Genomic DNA, 20901 nt, shown 5'->3' on the forward strand with positions numbered 1-20901 from the left:
GGAAAATTTCTTGTGTTTCCCTCGAGTTCTTGCTGCTAAGGAGAGGAAAGTAACTGAAGAAATGGTTCAGAAATTCGAAACTTATCCTATTTTATACTGGGCGGCGCTCGGGCGGTCATAAATTACCGCTCGAGCACGGCACTTTCTGTCCGAAACCAAGATCTTTCGTGCAGGGGCGCTCGGGCGGTAAAATCCTACCGCTCGGGCGCCACCCATTCTGCTTCTGCGCACTGGTTCCTCAAAGATTGATTTGATTGTGCTTTGCAAAATGATAACCTTGAAGAGACTGAAGTTGACACGGTCTTCTCATCTTTCGGATATTATTTTTACGAACCCTTTCTTTGAATTTGCACCTGTATAGTTCTTTCTTTACTTTCCATGTGCGGCATTTGGTTTTTCTTTTAAATATTTAGGCATGAGCTCACTAAATTGGTTTGCCAAGTTAGATGGTGAACCAAGTAATTGAACCATGTAAAACATCGGGGAATCAGTTTAGTATGGAGGAAATCTGAACATAATCTCAGAAAAATCTTAAGAAACTAATAAGATCAATGGTTTGTTCTTGATTTTTCAAGTGGAGAAAAGCTTTAGTTTCATTTGGAGAATAAAGGAAATAACTTCTGAGGATTTTCTCGCAATGAAATTTGTAATCAGTATATTAATCTTGATTTTGGATATGCTCCTTTTGCATGGACTGGCTATTTGCCAGCTAGGTGATATAACTGTTTTGGCTTTGGTATCTGCTATTAGTTAAGATGTTGGGGCACTCAGAAAACTAGTAGTTCATGTGTATGACACTAAGTCACAACATGACAGTCTTGGAAACTTCTTGGTTTCATGCTGGAACTCCAAAACATGCTCAGAAAGTCGTTAAAAGATAAAATAAAGGATGTACCTTTAGCATGGCCATGATATAACGAGCAGTGTTCGATAAACTTGTAGACAAGTTATGTGATTAGTTAGACATTGAATGTATTACTAGCATGGTGGATTCTATTATGGGGTTGATATTAATATCTGTTGTTGAATTTAGCTTGTTAATGTTTGTTAATCTCAAATTACTCTTTACTGAGTAGTTTGATGTAATTTTATAATCATTCGCGAGTACTCGTGGTCTAGCTAATTCTGGTTTTGATTTATCCCATTGTTTGCGACCTACGTGGAATTGACTTATGGAGAATGTTTACCATCTAGTAGTCATGGATTAACAGAAACACATTTAGCCACTCCATCATTTATTGTTGTCTGTTTTTTACTTTTTTGTGTATTTGTGTGTGCGTGCGCGTTTTTATGGGTGGAGTTTAGACCATGTTAGATAATTTCCTCTGACGGATGACTGCTATTGAAGCTTTCCTTCCCAGGATCACTCATTGAGAGCTAGACTTCCAAAAGGAGTGTTCCGGGGATGTGCAAGTTGTCATGATTGTGTAAAGGTTGGTTCAGTTCCTTATTTACTTATTTTCAGAATTAATTTTTTTATGGCATCGATTTTCTGTATATGGACTTTCTTAAAAAGATTCTGATAGGTCACTGCTAGGTGGCATCCCAAAGAGTCATGCTTGCCTGTGCTTGACGATGCTCCTGTATTCCATCCGACCGAAGAGGTATTCTACACATTAGATATATCCTGAAGCTTTTTGTCATTACAATTTTGTATTATTATGTAGAAATGATTTAACTAGTGCTGTTGCATATCCGTATGACCTTATACAAGGAGTTCAAGGACCCTATGAAATATATTTCCAAAATACGCGTAAGAGCCGAGAAGTATGGAATATGCCGCATTGTTTCTCCTTCTTCTTTGCGACCATCCATGCCTTCTTGAAGATATCCTGACATGGAAAAAATTAACTTTCAATACTCGTATTCAGAAGATTGATGGGCTTAAAACTTTCTATGTAAAGAGAAAACTATCCAGAACTACGAAGAAATTGGAAGATAAAAGGCCAAAAGTTTCAGTAAGAGCGGAGCATGATGTTAGAGTAGATGCCCTGCAAGCCAACGGTTGGCTAGAGAATTTATTGACTCAAGTTAAATAAACAATCTTTATTTTAATATAATTTAACTTTTTATGGTCTTGTTATACTTTATCTGTATACCTATGAAATCAGCATAGATAAAGTCCTTGATTATGCTTTAATACAAATGAATCGTAATTCGATGTTGAAACTCATTTGTAAACACTGTATATTCTAAATTCGTTCCTAGTCGATTCAGCAGCCTAAAACATGGATAAAGGTCGCTTGAGCTCGAGACTAGCATCTGTGATGTTGTGTACTGCATTTCTTGGTAAGGGCATGGAGATGTCCAAACATACAGATGGGTAGTCATATGATGATTATACCGAACAACCCTCCCTCGGACTTTCCAAGTGGTTATCATTCATCGAGAGGATAAGTCCGTGGTTATGATTGTACACCATTAGTCCTTACGACCCGGGACAACACTGAGGCTCTATATGCTAGGGCTGTGCTTTGACTCGTTTACCGGCTCCAGGAGAGTCATCAGGTGGCGAGGTTGGGTACAGTTGCGACACATATAGGAGCCATTGCATTGTAGTCGGGGATTCACCGCTCACCTACGGGTGTGGATATCCTATGTGATCTGATGTAATAATAGTGCATGGAATCTCTGGCCAGAGTATGAGATGTACGTTGGAGAAGGAGTTCTCCAATAGTACACGCGATGCCACTATTATAGTTATCACATAGTTATCGAATTAATATGCAACCCTCGATGAACCAATGGTTGTAGATTCGATCGGGATATATGAGATGAAGGGACCGTACTGTACGTTAATCATAATCTACTTGTTCTTGCAAGGCACTATCAGTGATACCTAGAGGATCATGGGACGATGCTACTAGACGCTCTTACCATGATCCGATGGGTGCAATCAAAAATGAGTTATGACATTCTTGATCAAGGTGTTGATGAAAAGAATCGGGCTAACTAGGGTAAGCCCGAATAAAAGATTATGTCCTTGAATCACAAAGAATTGTGAACCCACGGCTAGCTGTATCCCTGAACCATTGAGGGTCTCACAAGTACTGGATTATTTTGTCCCCGTTGAGATAATAAATTCAAGGAGTTGAATTTATATAAAACATTGAGAGAATAAATTCAAGGAGCTGAATTTATACTATGATATGGTAAATTCAAAGAGTTGAATTTATAATAATTAAATTTCGAGAAAATAAATTCAAGGAGTTGAATTTATGAGATAGTAAATTCAAGAAGTTGAATTTATGAAATTTGGAGAGAATAAATTCAAGGAGTTGAATTTATAAAATTTGATAATTTAATTTATTAAACTCAAAAGTTGGGTGTATTAAATATTAAATTATGGAGGTGATAAAATTCAAGGAGTTGAATTTATAATAATAAATTCAAATGCTGAATTTATAATGTATTAAATTTATTAAACTCAATAGTTGAGTATTATTAATATTAAATTAAATATGATGGGAGATATGTTTAATGAGCTTGTAGGAGTATAAGTCCATCATATTAAATGATTAAAGTTCTTAATGGACTTTAATATAATTAATTAAAGTAGTTTGACTAGTCCATTTAATTAACAAAGCACATTAGATTTAATTAAGGAACCTAAATCCATAATTATGGAATTTAGGTTAAAAACTCTTATTTTTAATATATAAATAAAAACAAAAGGTAGCCTCCAATAATTTCAAGCCATAATATTCGAGAGTCACGATTGGCCTAAAATAAGAATATTTCATTTACTTAATTAATTGGATCAATTAAGTTAAATGAAGGATTTGTATTAAAATAAGTATTTTTCTTATCCTTAAGATATGGCATGAAATCATGAGAATGGAATTCTCATATTTTTAAAAAATCCTTTCGGCTCTTCTAAGAATTACCTCTCTCGAAAATTGCTTTCAAAAGGGCAAGAAAAATTTGGCCACTCCTTTTTGAGGTTGTGCCGGTTTTTGTGTTCCATCTCAACGAAAAATATTTTCTAGATTTCTAGTGTAATTTAGAAGAGGAATAAATATTCCAGTCGTGGACCGGATTAGGAGATTTGAAGTACGTTCGTAGAGATTTACAACAGAGCTATCTCCGCTAACCCGGAATAGTTGGAGCCGTGTGAATCGTTCACCAAAGGTATAAAATTCTAACGCCCTATGTTTGATTATGAAAACCATACGAGTGTCCAAATATTATTTTGTTTTCAAAATAAAATAAAAATTTTAAACTTCCGCTGCGTTTGGGCACGTAGAAAACCGAGTTCTAACAGTGGTATGAGAGCCAGGTTTTTTCTAAATCGTATGGTTTTGATATATTGAATAATTTGTTTAACCACACAAGAAAATTTTTCAGAAAATTGTAGCACCACGAAAAATTATTTTTCGGATCTGCCCGGAACAGTTCCGGGCAGATCGCGCCCAGGGCTGCGCGCAGAGACGCGCAGAGGCTTAGCGCCGCGCAGCGTACGCGCGCAGCGCTGCGCGCTCCGCACGCCGTGCGCGGCCCAGGGTGCAGTTTTCTGATTTTTCAAAATTTTGGGCAAAATTGATTTTTTTTGAAAATTGGTTCAATTTTTATTTTGGAAAATTAATAATTTTCTTGTAAAATAAATAATTAGAATATGATTTTAATTATTTATAGTAAAAATGAGTTTTACAAGAAATCAATTATTATTGATTTAATTGGAAATTAAATATAGAATTTATTTAATTTATTAAATTCTTTGATAATTGTGGTGGTTAGCGATAAATTATTAGATATATGATTTATCAATTAATTAAATTGTTTAATTAAATTGATGTTAATATTTGATATTAAATGCATGAAGGATGATCGAGAGCCTTGACCAATGTGTTAGGTGTATGTTAGGATATTTTACTGTTTTTATTCATTTTTATAATATATGATATTATTAAAGTGGGCCTGGTTTATGGCCCATTCCCACCCCCATGAGATGTATCCGTTATGTGTCATGGCTATTCAAATGTAATAATTAGAAATAGTGGGAGATCAAGATTGGAAGATGGTGGGCCCGATGATCAAGATGAAGACATGTAAAATATTGGAAGCTTTTGTAATAAGTTGCATTTGCATCCCTGCATTCACCTAGGTTTGGACCTGGATCCATGTATGGCTCACATGGATCGAATAGTATTGGCGATCGATCATCCTTATTTATTGTTGAATGTTATATTATGATATATGCGATATATAGTAGTATGCATGTATGTATATTATTAGATAATATAGTTGCATGAATCCGGCAAACATACAAACTCGTGGCACGCGATTTTTAAATTAAAATGATGAGACAATTTTAAAATTAAAATCCCTCATTTTGAATAAGATTCAAAATTTATATCAAACCGAAAAAGTAAAAATTAAAGGAGTTTAATTTTTCCTTGCCTTCCATCAACCGTGGTTGCATGTTGATCGCTACCTGCGGACAGTGTCTGGCTCATATTATTGAGGAGGCCTGTACGCCGGAAAGCTGTGACTTCCACCGGACATATGATGTGAATTGAGTGGAACTCCCATGACTTCGGCTCATATTATTGGGGGAACTCATGGCGATCCTACTACAATTCAATATTGATGGGTTGGTTTGACACGTGAAAATAAACGACGTTATATTATTGGGTTCTTATTAAACGTGAGGCAAAACACGCGGAAGGTTGCATAGGGATGCAATTGGATTCTACCTTTTAGAAATTATAATTGGCTGATATTATTCCGGATTATAATTGGCTAATTGGACTCTACATGCCCACTAAGGAAATACGATTTCCCTTTTTTATCAGAGGGTGGTGGAAATGTCAAAATAGTGGGAGGGAGATTTATAAATTAAAAATCCATATTTTATATCTTAAAATTATTTTAAAATAATCTGCAACAATTATTCTGTTTCCATATCAGTACATTTTTGATTTCGTCACGTAATACATTTCTGTTATTAACAAGCTAATCGAATCTAATTTTCAAGACTGGTTCGGAAAATTGTTTAGAATTCAGAGAAAATGGCATACACACTAATGTCAGTCCATGTTGAACTGAAAAAGCATGCAAGATGGTAGGACCATAGTATGCAAGATAAAGTGTAACATGCTCTCTTTTATGTCAAATGAACTGTAGAGACAGTTTGAGGATATTTTGAATGCTGCTGACATTCGAATGCACGTGCAAGAGTTGCATGGTGCATGAAACTATGCACACCACTTTCAAGGAGCTCATGACTACACGCATGCAAGATAGGGCTTTGGCCCATGAGCATGGTGTACATAAGACTGGGCTTATTATGAATGTGATGGGCATGGAATATGTGATTCCTAATGAGTTACTAGATAACATCAATTTGTTGTCTTTCTCATCCTCATTTGACGGGGTTATGGTGAACTTCAATTTGAATAAGATAGATGATAGCCTTGAAGAGCTAGTCAATACGCTTATAACTTATGAGATCACCATAAAGCAGGGAATTTTGTTTTTCTAATGGGCCTCTCGTCAGACGAAAAATAGCCCACAAGGTAAGGGAAAGAAATGTTCCGCTCCTCACAAGAAAAACAATCCCAATAAGAGGCAAACTCTGAAAGACACTTAAAAGGCCTACAAAGCCCGATAAGTTAGAACATATTTATTTCACTACAAGAAGTCCGGACATAAGAAATTATATGTGCCAGAAATGTTCTGGAAATGATAAGTGAATGTCCAAGTAAACATTATTTCAACAAAAACCAAAAGAAATTTAGATGATCCAAATCCCACACAAATATGCACGCTAGACTAGGTCATATTTCCCAAAGAAGGATGCACAAGCTAGTGGGAGAAAGCATGTTTGACTCGTCAGACATAAATTCTCTACCTTCTTGTAAATCCTGTCTAAAAGGAAAAATGACTAAGACTCCATTCAATGGAAACGTGGAACGTGCATATGGTCTATTGGATTTGATCCACACAGACGTTTGTGGCCCGCTAAGCGTTAGCACAAAATATGGGCAATCCTACTTCATTATCTTTATTGATGACCATTCGAGGTATTGATGTGTTTATATGATGAAATACAAATCTGAAGCATTTGAAAGGTTCAAAGAATTCAGATCTGAAGTAGAAAACCAGCTAGAAAGAAGTATTAAAGCATTTCGATCTGATCGAAGTAGAGAATACTTGAGTTCTGAATTTTTGGGTTATCTAAAAGAGAATGTGATTCTCTTACAGTGGACTCCACCAGCAACACCACAATTGCATGTGTTTCTGAACATTGTAAGCGAACCTTGTTGGACATGTTTCGATCAATGATGAGATTCACTGAATTGCCTACATCGTTTTGGGGCTTTGCGCTTGAAACTGCGGCAATGTTGTTGAATAATGTCTATACTAAAGCAGTGGATAAAACACCATAAGAGATATGGATGGGAAAAACTCCCAAATATTCTTATATGAGAATATGGAGATATCTTGCTTACGTGAAGCAGATTGTGGGAGACAAATTGGATAGTAGATTCATTTTGTGCTACTTTGTAGGATATCCAAAGAATTCTGTTGGATATTATTTCTATCTTCCTAATGAAGCAAAATTGTTTGTTTCAAGAAATGCCACCTTTATGAAAGGGAATTTCTATTAGATGGAAAAATACAAGATGATAGAACTTGATAAATTCAAGATACTCCCTCAACTATAGTAGTTGAACCTAATCTCCAACAACCTGTAGTTGAAGTACAAGCTCTTAGAAGGTCTGATAGGGTTATTAGACCACCTGCAAGATATATGCTTCTTCATGAACAAGACCATGATGAGTCTTGTGTTGGATATGATCCAATGAACTTTAAGGAAGCAATATCTGATACTGATTCAACCAAATGGCTTGAAGCCATGCAGTCAAAAATGGACTCTATGTATTCCAACCAAGTCTGGACATTGGTGGATCAACCTGAGGGAATCATTCCTATAGGGTGCAAATGGATCTACAAAAGAAAGCTTGGGGCGAATGGGAAGGTAGTGACCTTCAAAGCAAGGCTGGTTGCAAAAGATTATACTCAAAGGCAAGGAGTTGACTACGAGGAAACTTTTTCACCAGTTGCTATGTTTAAGTCCAATAGATTACTACTAGCCATAGCATCATGGTATGACTATGAGATATGGCAAATGGATGTAAAGACTGCATTCCTCAATGGAGACATCAAAGAGGAAATTTATATGTCTCAACCTGAGGGATACACATCAGTAGAAAGTGAGCATAAGGTATGCAAACTTCAGAGATTAATATATGGTCTCAAGCAGGCGTCAAGGAGTTGGAACCTCATATTTGATAGCACTATCAAAGAGTTTGGTTTTGCTAAGAATCCTGAGGAACCGTGCGTGTACAAGAAGGTTGGTGGGAGTGTAGTGACATTCCTAATACTTTATGTTGATGATATCTGCTCATTGGGAATGATGTAGGATTATTGCAATCAACTAAAGTATGGTTGGCCTGTAAATTCTCCATGAAAGACATGGGTGAAGCATCCTACGTATTGGGAATACAAATCTATAGAGATAGATCAAAGAGGATGCTCGGACTCACCCAAGCCACCTATATCGATTTTATCTATGGACGAGTCCAAGAGAGGATACTTACCAATGTGTCATGGTATTCCCCTATCTAAAGCTTTGTGTCCCAAAACTGATGAAGAGATCGAGATGATGACACGTATTCCATATGCGTCAGCCATTGATAGTATCATGTATGGTGTGATATAGACACGTCCTGATGTTGCTTACGCTTTTAGTGTTACAAGCAGATATCAGGCAAACCCTGGTCCAATGTATTGGAAGGCCGTGAAAGATATTCTTAAGTACTTGAGAAGGACTAAGAACTTGTTCATTGTCTATGGGGGTGGAGAATTGAAATGGGAAGACTACACGGATTATAGCTTTCAATGTGACGTAGATGATTCGAAATCGACCTCTGATTTTGTATTCATGCTATATGGTGCGGCTGTCTCTTGGAAAGGTTCCAAGCAAGACACCGTTGCGGATTCCACCACTGGAGCTGAATGCCAGGTTGCATCTGATGCAGCCAAAGAGGTAGTTTGGATGAGGAATTTTGTCCAAGAGTTGGGCATTATTCCTAATGGAGTTGATCCAGTCCCGTTGTACTGGAACAACACTGGTGTCGTTGCGCAAGTAAAGGAATCAAGGTCTCATCAGCGATCAAAACATGTATTGAGGAAGTTCCACATCATACGGGAGATAGTGGGAAAAGGAGACATATCAGTTGAAAGAGTTCCCTCTGCAGATAATATTGCTGATCCACTTACAAAGCCCTTGCCAGGATCATTGTTTGAAAAGCATCGCGAAGCAATGGGATTAAAGGTAGTTGGGTCTAGGGCAAGTGGGAGATTGTTAGAGTAGATGCCCTGCAAGCCAACGGTTGGCTAGTGAATTTATTGACTCAAGTGAAATAAACAATGTTTATTTTAATATAATTTAACTTTTTATGGTCTTGTTATACTTTATCTGTATACCCATGCAATCAGCATAAATAAAGTCCTTGATTATGCTTTAATACAAATGAATCGTAATTCGATGTTGAAACTCATTTGTAAACACTGTATATTCTAAATTCGTTCCTAGTCGATTCAGCCGCCTAAAACATGGATAAAGGTCGCTTGAGCTCGAGACTAGCATCTGTGATGTTGTGTACTGCGTTTCTTGGTAAGGGCATGGAGATGTCCAAAAATACAGATGGGTAGTCATATGATGATTATACCGAACAACCCTCCCTCGGACTTTCGAAGTGGTTATCATTCATCGAGAGGATAAGTCTGTGGTTATGATTGTACAACATTAGTCCTTACGACCCGGGACAACACTGAGGCTCTATATGCTAGGGCTGTGCTTTGACTCGTTTACCGGCTCCAAGAGAGTCATCAGGTGGCGAAGTTGGGTACAGTTGCGACACATATAGGAGCCAGTGCATTGTAGTCGGGGATTCACCGCTCACCTACGGGTGTGAATATCCTATGTGATCTGATGTAATAATAGTGCATGGAATCTCTGGCCAGAGTATGAGATGTACGTTGGAGAAAGAGTTCTCCAATAGTACACGCGATCCACTATTATAGTTATCACATAGTTATCGAATTAATATGCAACCCTCGATGAACCAATGGTTGCAGATTCGATCGGGATATATGAGATGAAGGGACCGTACTGTACTTTAATCATAATCTACTGGTTCTTGCAGGCACTATCAGTGATACCTAGGGGATCATGGGGCGATGCTACTAGACGCTCTTACCATGATCCGATGGGTGCACTCAGAAATGAGTTCTGACATTCTTGATCAAGGTGTTGATGAAAAGAATGGGGCTAACTAGGGTAAGCCCGAATAAAAGATTATGTCCTGAATCACAAAGAATTGTGAACCCACGGCTAGCTGTATCCCTGAACCATTGAGGGTCACACAAGTACTGGATTATTTTGTCCCCGTTGAGATAATAGATTCAAGGAGTTGAATTTATATAAAACATTGAGAGAATAAATTCGGAGTTGAATTTATACTATGATATGGTAAATTCAAAGAGTTGAATTTATAATAATTAAATTTTGAGAAAATAAATTCAAGGAGTTGAATTTATGAGATAGTAAATTCAAGAAGTTGAATTTATGAAATTTGGAGAGAATAAATTCAAGGAGTTGAATTTATAAAATTTGATAATTTAATTTATTAAACTCAAAAGTTGGGTGTATTAAATATTAAATTATGGAGGTGATAAAATTCAAGGAGTTGAATATATAATAATAAATTCAAATGCTGAATTTATAATGTATTAAATTTATTAAACTCAATAGTTGATATTATTTAATATTAAATTAAATATGATGGGAGATATGTTTAATGAGCTTGTAGGAGTATAAGTTCAACCTATTAAATGATTAAAGTTCTTAATGGACTTTAATATAATTAATTAAAGTAGTTTGACTAGTCCATTTAATTAACAAAGCCCATTAGATTTAATTAAGGAACCTAAATCCATAATTATGGAATTTAGGTTAAAAACTCTTATTTTTAATATATAAATAAAAATCTTATTTTTAATATATAAATAAAAACAAAAGGTAGCCTCCAATAATTTCAAGCCATAATATTCGAGAGTCACGATTGGCCTAAAATAAGAATATTTCATTTACTTAATTAATTGGATTAATTAAGTTAAATGAAGGATTTGTATTAAAATAAGTATTTTTCTTATCCTTAAGATATGGCATGAAATCATGAGAATGGAATTCTCATATTTTTAAAAAATCCTTTCGGCTCTTCCAAGAATTACCTCTCTCGAAAATTTCTTTCAAAAGGGCAAGAAAAATTTGGCCACTCCTTTTTGAGGTTGTGCCGGTTTTTGTGTTCCATCTCAACGAGAAATATCTTCTAGATTTTTAGTGAAATTTAGAAGAGGAATAAATATTCCAGTCGTGGACCGGATTAGGAGATTTGAAGTACGTTCGTAGGGATTTACTACAAGAGCTATCTCCGCTAACCCCGGAATAGTAGGAGCCGTGTGAATTATTCACCAAAGATATAAAATTCTAACGCCCTATGTTTGATTATGAAAACCATACGAGTGTCCAAATATTATTTTGTTTTCAAAATAAAATAAAAATTTTAAACTTACGCTGCGTTTGGACACGTAGAAAACCGAGATCCAACACATGAGTCTCTTAATGGAAGGGCTGAGCTCAAGCAAGCAAACTGCGTTGCTGTCAGATCTGATTTTGAATCTGAGCCAGAACACACCTTGCAAAGCTTTAAGAAGTATGCTGATGATTTCAAGAATCAGTACTTTTGCAAGAACGACGAGGTTACAGATTCGGATGTAAACTTGAATGCTGGCCATAAAAATCAGGGACCATTAATTGCTAGATTGGAGGGTGAATATTGGCGAATCATTGAGAATCCCAGTGAGAAAATTGAGGTATCTCACCGAAAGTGTCATATTTAACCAATGTAAATAAATTATTACCATCAGCTTGCTTCAAAATGTGACTTCAATTTGTAAAGGTGCTTTATGGTACTGATATGGAAAGTCGAGCCTTGGGGAGTGGATTTCCCATAAAAAGCTGTTTAGAAAATAAAGTTGAACATTCTGAATATGCGGAATCAGCCTGGAACTTGCATAATGTCCCAAAGCTCTCTGCTTCCATTCGGATGTGATAGTACCTCTGCCATTTTAGTTCCTCAGCTGTTCGTTGGAATGTGCTTTACATCACAGTGTTGGGTAAGACTTAGATTACTCTCAACATCCTTTCTGAAACCATTATGTGGTGTTTGTCCTTTTCAGATTGGTTTTGCTGTCTCTTTTCCTTAAACCACAGTGTTAGTTCTATTGTCATGATTTAACCTGTTTTCCTGTCGGAAATAGAGAAATGAGGACCACCATCTCTATTCTCTATGTTACTTGCACTTGGGCGACCCTAAAGTATGGTACAGTGCTGCAAGTATGTCGAAGTTGCGAAAAAACTGTGTCCGGAATTGTCAGAACATCCTTCAATTCACAAACTTGTGAGTAACATTATTATTTTATCAACATTGCTCAATTTTTTGGAGTTATGGTACAATATTCTTTTATCAATGGAGATTATTATGCTATGGAATTCACTTGGTAATTTCGCTGTGAATCAGTGAATGGACTGTTCTCTGCGTCTATGGGTATCACACATTTTGTCATGTTAGGAATTGAAATATTGGAGCTTATGACATTCATTTGGTTGATATAAAAAATTCCTTTTTTCCAGTTCAACACTCCCTTACCGACTGTAGTTCACGTTTCTGCTGAGGTTACTTCATTCACGACCACTTAGGTGAAGTCCAATATTTTTTGGTTTACCTGGTGCATGACTTTTCTTTGTTTGTACAGGCATATCAGCTTTCCCCCTCGATGCCAAAATCTGAGGGAATACCTGTGTACCGTTGTGTGCAGAACCCACATGAGTTTATACTCATATTTCCTGGAGCATATCATACAGAATTTGATTGTGGCTTCAACAGTTCAGAATCAGTCTGTTTTGCTCCTTTCGACTGGTTACCTCATGGCTTGAACACAGTAGAACAGTATACTGATTTCTGTCGAAAGAGTTCAATTTCTTATGATCGACTGTTGATTGGAGCTGCCATAGAAGCTGTGACTGCACAGTGGGAAACCTTAGCAATAAGAAATAATTCTGTGGGTAATCAACTGTGGAAAAGTGTTTGCGGGAAGGACGGGCTCTTAACAAAAGCACTTAAGGTATGTCTTTGATATGATGATTCTGCTAACGATGAAATCTCGTGAAGCTAACAAAAGCACTTAAGGTACATGTCACTGATAACGATGAAATCTTGTGAAGCACCTTACTTGTATTTTCTTTCATATGTAGGAGGTCTGGTATACATCTTTAAGTCACGTGAGTCAAGTTTTGAAACATGTCTCGGTTTCTAATTGTGAACTGGTTTTATTTAGGTTGTCAGAACTTAAAAACTGGGATACATAGATAATATAAATTGGAATTACCTGGGTGATGAATTTTGAACCCTTCATTGCAAGGCTTGATTCTCCAACTGGTTTCAGGTCATTTGAAGGTCTGAGTAAAAAGTTATGCCCATTCTCCTAACATGTGTCAGTGTGGGAATGACGGTATACATGACACACTTCGGGGCACTTTTGGCTTGTCTTCCACAATGATTTGGACAAAACCCAAAACGTGAAAGTTGTAGCATTATATCTTAGCTTTCTAATGGTTAAGGTCTCACACAATTTGGATCAATATTCAAATCATTATGCTAAAACCCGTAACAACTACCACGATTTAGTCTCATTTTCTGCCGTCCTATACCAACTTTCATTACACTACTTCTACCTACACCTCTTACTATAACTATTTAGGCATATATTCATTCTCAAAACACCATGAACAATATAAAAGTCATGTTCAATCTCAATGTTGATACCTCAATCATCACGTGAAATCTAATGAGCTAATAACTACATAATAAACGACATAAACGCATTATTATCATTTGTACGAGTAACCGGGCATTACAATTCTCCCCTTCTTCAAAGAATTTCGTCCTCGAAATTTGACGTACCAAATAGTTCAGGATATCTCTGTTGGATCTCGTCTTCTCGCTCCCAAGTTGCTTCTTCAATTGCATGGTTGCGCCATAGTAGTTTCACCAAAGGTATTTTCTTGCCTCGTAACACTTTTGAATTCCTATCAAGGATTTGGACCAGTCGTTCTTCATATGAGAGATTCGATGCAAGCTCCAATGGTTCATAATGAAGAACGTGAGAAGGATTGGCCAAATACTTTCGTAGCAAGGAAACGTGAAAAACATTATGAACATTTGACAAGTTCGGTGGTAAAGCAACTTGGTAGGCTCTGTCTCCTATTTTTTCCAAGATTTCAAATGGACCTATATATCTTGGACTCAATTTCCCTTTCTTACAAATACGCAAAATGCCCTTCAATGGTGATATCTTTACAAATACATGGTCACCAACCTGAAATTCCAATCGACGACGTTGCACATCAGCATAACTTTTCTGTCGACTCTGTGCAGTGTGCATTCGTTCTCTGATCTTGGTTACCATTTCAGCTGTCTGTTGTACCAATTCAGGGCCTAATAATTTCCTTTCTCCTATTTCATCCCAATGTACTGGAGATCGACATTTTCTACCATATAATGCAATATATAGTGCCATTCCAATGCTTGACTGATAGCTATTGTTATATGTAAACTCAACCAACGGTAGTTTACTGTCCCAACTACCTGGGAAGTCATTAGTACATGCCCTCAACATATCTTTTAAGATCTGATTCACTCGTTCTGATTGTCCATCAGTTTGAGTGTGGAATGCTGTGCTGAATGACAATCGAGTTCTCATAGCATGATGCAAGCTTTTCCAAAATGCAGATGTAAATTTGGGATCCCTATCTGATAAAATGGACACTGGGATGCCACGAAGCCTCACTATAGCTTTGATGTATTCTTCAGCATATTGATTCATTGTGTATGTGGTCTTCACCGGAAGAAAGTGAGTTGATTTCGTAAGTCGATCCACAATAACCCATATAGCATTGAATCTTCTTTGTGTTCTTGGAAAACCAAGGATGAAATCCATCGTGATGTGTTCTCATTTCCACTCAGGAATGGGTAGTGGTTTCAGAAGTCCTGCTGGTCTTTGATGTTCAGTTTTGACCTGTTGACAAGTTAGACATTGTGCAACAAATTGAGCAATGTCCCTTTTCATACCTGGCCACCAAAATAATGGTTACAAATCCTTTTACATTTTTGTGCCTCTTGGATGGATCGAATAGGAAGTAGCATGAGCATCAATAAGAATGTCGGTTCTGATCATTCCTTTCTTTGGCACACACAATCTCCCTTGATATGTCCATATTCCTTCCCCTTACAATTCAAAGTTCAAATTTCCTTTTTCTTCATCTCGCTGCCTCAATTGTTGTAATTCATTTTCTGTGTTTTGTTCGAACTTAATCCTGTCTGCAAGAGTTGGTCGAATCATGAGGGATGATAACTGGATTACAGCCCCTTTTGGAATAACATCAATCTTCGAGTTCTGTAAATCCCATAAAATTTGTTCTTGTATTTGCATTGCAGCAATAGAACTGGACTTTCGACTTAACGCATCCGCAATAACATTGGCTTTACCTGGATGATAATTAATAATACAATCGTAATCCTTCACCAATTCCAACCAGCGTCGTTGTCTCATATTCAGTTCTTTTTGCGTGAATAAATATTTCAGACTCTTGTGGTCCGTGTAAATTTCACACCGTTCACCATATAGATAATGGCGCCATATTTTCAACGCAAATACCACTTCTGTCAGTTCTAAATCATGTGTGGGATAATTCTTTTCATACTCTTTCAATTGTCTTGAGGCATAAGCAATCACCTTCCCGTGCTGCATTAAACTGCTCCTAAACCTTGTTTCGAAGCATCACTATATACAACGAAATCTCCTGATCCTTCTGGAATAGCAAGGACCAGTGTTGATGTCAATTTTGCCTTTAATTCTTGGAAACTGTGATCACATGCTTCGTTCCATACAAATTTCACATTCTTTCTTGTTAAAGCAGTCAAAGGCAATGCTATCTTAGAAAATCCCGCTATAAACCGACGGTAATAACCAGCTAACCCAAGAAAACTACGTACCTCGGTAACAGTGGTAGGTCGTAGCCAGTTATTAACAGCTTCAATCTTACTTGGATCCACTGATATGCCTTCTTTTGAAATGATATGACCCAAGAATGCTACTTGTTCAAGCCAAAATTCACATTTCTTCCATTTTGCATATAAATGTTTATCCTTCAAAGTCTGCAAAACTAATTGCAAATGTTCTCGATGCTCCTCTACAGTTCGTGAGTAGATGGGAATAACATCTATAAACACAATCACGAACTTGTTTAGAAATGGCTTGAAAATTCTATTTATTAAATCCATAAAAGCTGCTGGTGCATTTTTTAGTCCAAATGGCATTACAAGAAAATCATAATGCCCGTACCTGGTTCGGAAGGCAGTCTTTGAGATATCATCTGCTTTCACTTTTAGTTGATGATAGCCTGATCGTAAATCAATCTTCGAAAAGATGACAGCTCCTTGTAATTGATCAAACAAATCATCAATTCTGGGGAGTGCATATTTGTTTTTAATCGTCACTTTGTTCAACTCCCGATAATCAATACACAAACGAAGAGTACCGTCTTTATTTTTCACAAACAAAACAGGTGCACCCCACGGTGAAAAGCTCGGTCTAATAAACCCTTTATCAAGCAACTCATGTAACTGTTCTTTCAATTCTTTCATTTCTGTAGGAGCTAATCGATAAGGAGCTTTTGAGATCGGATGAGTTCCAGCCACAACATCAATTACAAATTCGATCTCTCTATCTGGGGGTAAGCCTGTTACATCATCAGGATATACTTCTGGAAATTCACAAACAACATCTGTATCTTCTAATTCACGAACAGGTGGATCACTAGTTAACACAGATGCTAAATATCCTTGACACCCCTTATGTAGTAATTTACAAGCCTTCATACAAGAGATTATCCGAAGAGGTAAGGATATACATGCACTTGCTACGGTGAATGGTTCAGCTCCTACTGGTGAAAACTTGATCATCTTTATGCCACAGTCAATAGTAACTCTGTACTTCGAGAGCCAATCCATTCCCAATATCACATCAAAATCGGTTATTTTCAAAACAATCAATTCAGCATACATCTGATGACCTTGGTCGTATATTGGACATCCTCGCACAATCTGATCTGTCTGTAATTCTTGCCCGGAAGGTAAGGCTATGGCGAGTTGTGTCTCTATTGTACTTGCTGTAATGCCCAGTCTCTTTACAAATGATTCCGAAATAAAGGAATGCGTGGCTCCTGAATCTAGTAAAAAAATAGCAGTGATACCAGAAATCAAGAACATACCAGTAATCATCGATGTATCTGCATCCACTTCCTATTTGGTCATCGAGAAAAAGCGTCCCTGTACTTTCTCAGAACTCCCTGGACAATTCTTGGCGAGATGTCCTGGCTTTTTGCAACGATAAAAAACATTGGAACCTTGCATACACTCCCCGCCATGGAGTTTGCCACATTTAGGACAAGGTGGCATGTCTTGTTCTTTACGTGGAGGGGGACCCTTGCCACGGGGTTCCTCTGGTCGAGCACCTTTGCTATCGGTCTTTTTGCCTTGTCCTGTTCCTTGGCTCTTTTGAAAGTACTATTGCCTTCGTTGTTGCCTGTCTATGTCAATGTCATGTTCATCTTGTTCTGCCATAAGTGCTCTTTCTACTATCTCCCCGTAAGTAGCAACTTTCGACATCCTTATATCTCTTTTAATTTCAGAGCGAAGTCCCCGCATGAAGTGTTCGCCGTTACTCATGTCATCTTGTGCAATATACGGTACATATTGGACTCCAGCCGTATGTATTCTGTCATTGACATAGTTCCTTGCTTCAGGTTAAGGAAATCGCTGGCTTTCTTAGCTCGTACGTCTTTACTGAAATACTTGTTGTAAAACACGATTTTGAAAGTTTCCCATGTCAATGGTCCAACCGGTAATGCGACCCTTGCACTCTCCCACCATATTCTTGCACGTTTTGTTAATAAAAAGACGACACAAGTTACTTTGTCAACATCTTCCATATGAAGGTAGGAGAAGATGGACTCCAATGACTTAATCCACTCTTCTGCTACTGCTGGATCTGTGCTTCCCATGAATTCCGGAGGATTCAAACGTCTAAAACGATCATATACGTCTGTCTGAACAGGCACATGTCTGTGTACTATGGCTTGAGCTTGTGCCTGTTCATGAGTAGTCCGTTGCATCTCCAGTAGCTGCTGGATTTGTTCACCATGGACTTTTGCTTGTTGTTGGAGTAATTGAGCGAAGTCATCTATTGGTCGTGGCGCACTGCCCTCACCTTCGACTGCTGGGGCCTTGCCCTTAGATGACTCTCCTTCATGTACTTTACGTTTCGGGGGCATCGTCGCTTATCTTAACCTACATGTAGGATACATAGACACATAACTTAGCATAAACTATGAGATACAAAGATACTTACTTGCCGAGTTCTCCATGTGGATGAAGTGCAGGTGTCTTCCCTGTTAAAGAACCGTGGGCTCTTATACTATAAAAATGTCACACCCTTACTCTATACTTAGCATAATTACCATAATTAAAATAAGGTTTGAATGATATAACTATATTATGAAGCAAATCAAACAAGAGGCATCACTTTGATGGTTTATAAAATTTTTGGCATGATGTCCCTACATTTTGTTTAAACCAAACCTCAAGCAATACCATATATACAACAATATCAACTATATTTTCATATACAACTACGCACCATATTGTCCATATTCTCATATACATGCATACTATGTATCAGCATAAACATAATATGATACTTGTTTCAAACCCTAACATTTCGCTCATTATAATACATATGCGGAAGCTATACAATAATAAGTCCCGGTTTTGTCGAGGTGAGGCACGTCACAAGCATCCATTGGCGAACCGGCATCCTACGCATCTTCACTACCTGGTCCTGTAATACATGAGCTACGTGAGTTTATTAAATTCAATAAGTTGGCACTTGTACGTATCAATATGTGTCGAAGGAACATACATATCAAGTCGTGACAACAATGAAACTTTAAACCATGTCATATCATCGCATATATTCATGTTCATTTTTGTACTTGAGCCTCATTAGTTGACCTGTACTACTGTGCTTGCTTTATTATATAGCTACTACTGTGTTGGACGTCAGGGAGCAACCTTTGGCAACCCCACGCCTCATGAACATATATTGGCCAATAGGTTTGGTGGACTTAAAACCACCCATGATGTCAACAAGCTCTATATCATGTAAAATCAATCATTTTCTTTTCATGTTCATGTTCTTGTTCATGACATAAGCACCCATCATCAATATTCATGAGTTCCTTTCATATTTAGTACATAACCATGGAATATGGTGCTATGTTTCATCAATAAACATACTACAATGTACATATAGCAATAATCAATGGGAAGCATTTGAAATCATAATATTACTCATGTATTACTTCAAGACCATGCCAACTTACAGTCCAAGCTTAAGAACACTTGTTTGAGACGGTGTTTCTCGCTCCTATACTGTCAAATATACCAATAATTCAGTCACTAATGTAGAAACTAAATGAAAATCATTCCTCTACATGTAGAACAACTAAAAGAGAAGAAAACTTACACCTCTATGATGCTCTTGTGATGGAGAACCAAGTTCTCACTTCAAAACAATGAAGGAAATGAAGAAGAAAGCACTTGGAGGAAAATTTCTTGTGTTTCCCTTGAGTTCTTGCTGCTAAGGAGAGGAAAGTACTGAAGAAATGGTTCAGAAATTCGAAAATTATCATATTTTATACTGGGCGGTGCTCAGGCGGTCATAAATTACCGCTCGAGCACGGCACTTTCTGTCCGAAACCAAGATCTTTCGTACAGGGGCGCTCGGGCGGTAAAATTCTACCGCTCGGGCTCCACCCATTCTGCTTCTGCGCACTGGTTCCTCAAAGATTGCTCCAGACACATCTCTTCCGTTCATAATCTGGAAAAGTGGTAAACTAGGAAGTTGTAGCTCTATGTCTTGGCTTGATTCTCCAACTGGTTTCAGATCATTTGAAGGTCTGAGTAAAAAGTTATGCCCATTCTCCTAACATGTGTCAGTGTGGGAATGACGGTATACACGACACACTTCGGGGAACTTTTGGCTTGTCTTCCACAGTGATTTGAACAAAACCCAAAACGTGAAAGTTGTAGCATTATATCTTAGCTTTCTAATGGTTAAGGCCTCACACAATTTGGATCAATATTCAAATCATTATGCTAAAATCCGTAACAACTACCACGATTTCGTCTCATTTTCTGCAGTCCTATACCAACTTTCATTACACTACTTCTACCTACACCTCTTACTATAACTATTTAGGCATATTTCATTCTCAATACACCATAAACAATATAAAAGTCATGTTCAATCTCAATGTTGATACCTCAATCATCACGTGAAATCTAATGAGCTAAATAACTACATAATAAACGACATAAACGCATTATTATCATTTGTACGAGTAACCAGGCATTACAATCAGTTTGTCACAGAACTGACATTTCATTTGAAAATATTACAAAAATCGTGTGTTTTTATTCAAACCCCCCCTTCTAAACACATTTCATCCTTTTAACCGATCCTATCATATATGTTTGAGCAAGTTATATGTCATTAATGATCATATATGCTACATATATCTTGAATATATAAACATATGTTGGCTAAATTCTCGGTTCAGCCCCAATTGTTTCGGGTAGTTCCCGA

The 20901-nt window shown here is 37.3% G+C and overlaps 1 protein-coding gene across 8 annotated transcripts; it reads left to right on the forward strand.

Annotated features, from left to right (window-relative positions):
- Positions 1 to 231: 231 nt before the first annotated feature.
- On the forward strand, positions 232 to 13523 carry LOC140841322 (putative lysine-specific demethylase JMJ16). Of its 8 annotated transcripts, XR_012120135.1 has the most exons (7): positions 232 to 300; positions 1362 to 1433; positions 1552 to 1604; positions 1715 to 1976; positions 11689 to 11946; positions 12033 to 12249; positions 12394 to 13523. XR_012120135.1 is itself a non-coding variant. In XM_073208631.1 (4 exons), exons 2-4 carry the CDS (start codon positions 1770 to 1772, stop codon positions 12183 to 12185), a joined length of 618 nt encoding a protein of 205 aa, XP_073064732.1. In that variant the 5' UTR covers positions 549 to 1433; positions 1527 to 1769; the 3' UTR covers positions 12186 to 12369. The 8 variants fall into 8 exon arrangements, 1 of the variants encoding a protein (XP_073064732.1); XR_012120129.1 differs by having other exon boundaries at positions 1527 to 1976; positions 12394 to 13522; XR_012120132.1 differs by having other exon boundaries at positions 1538 to 1976; positions 12394 to 13522.
- Positions 13524 to 20901: the final 7378 nt, after the last annotated feature.

The sequence above is a fragment of the Primulina eburnea genome, chromosome 9 (genome assembly GCF_022965805.1).
Source record: "Primulina eburnea isolate SZY01 chromosome 9, ASM2296580v1, whole genome shotgun sequence".
In the NCBI taxonomy this organism is placed as follows: domain Eukaryota; kingdom Viridiplantae; phylum Streptophyta; class Magnoliopsida; order Lamiales; family Gesneriaceae; genus Primulina; species Primulina eburnea.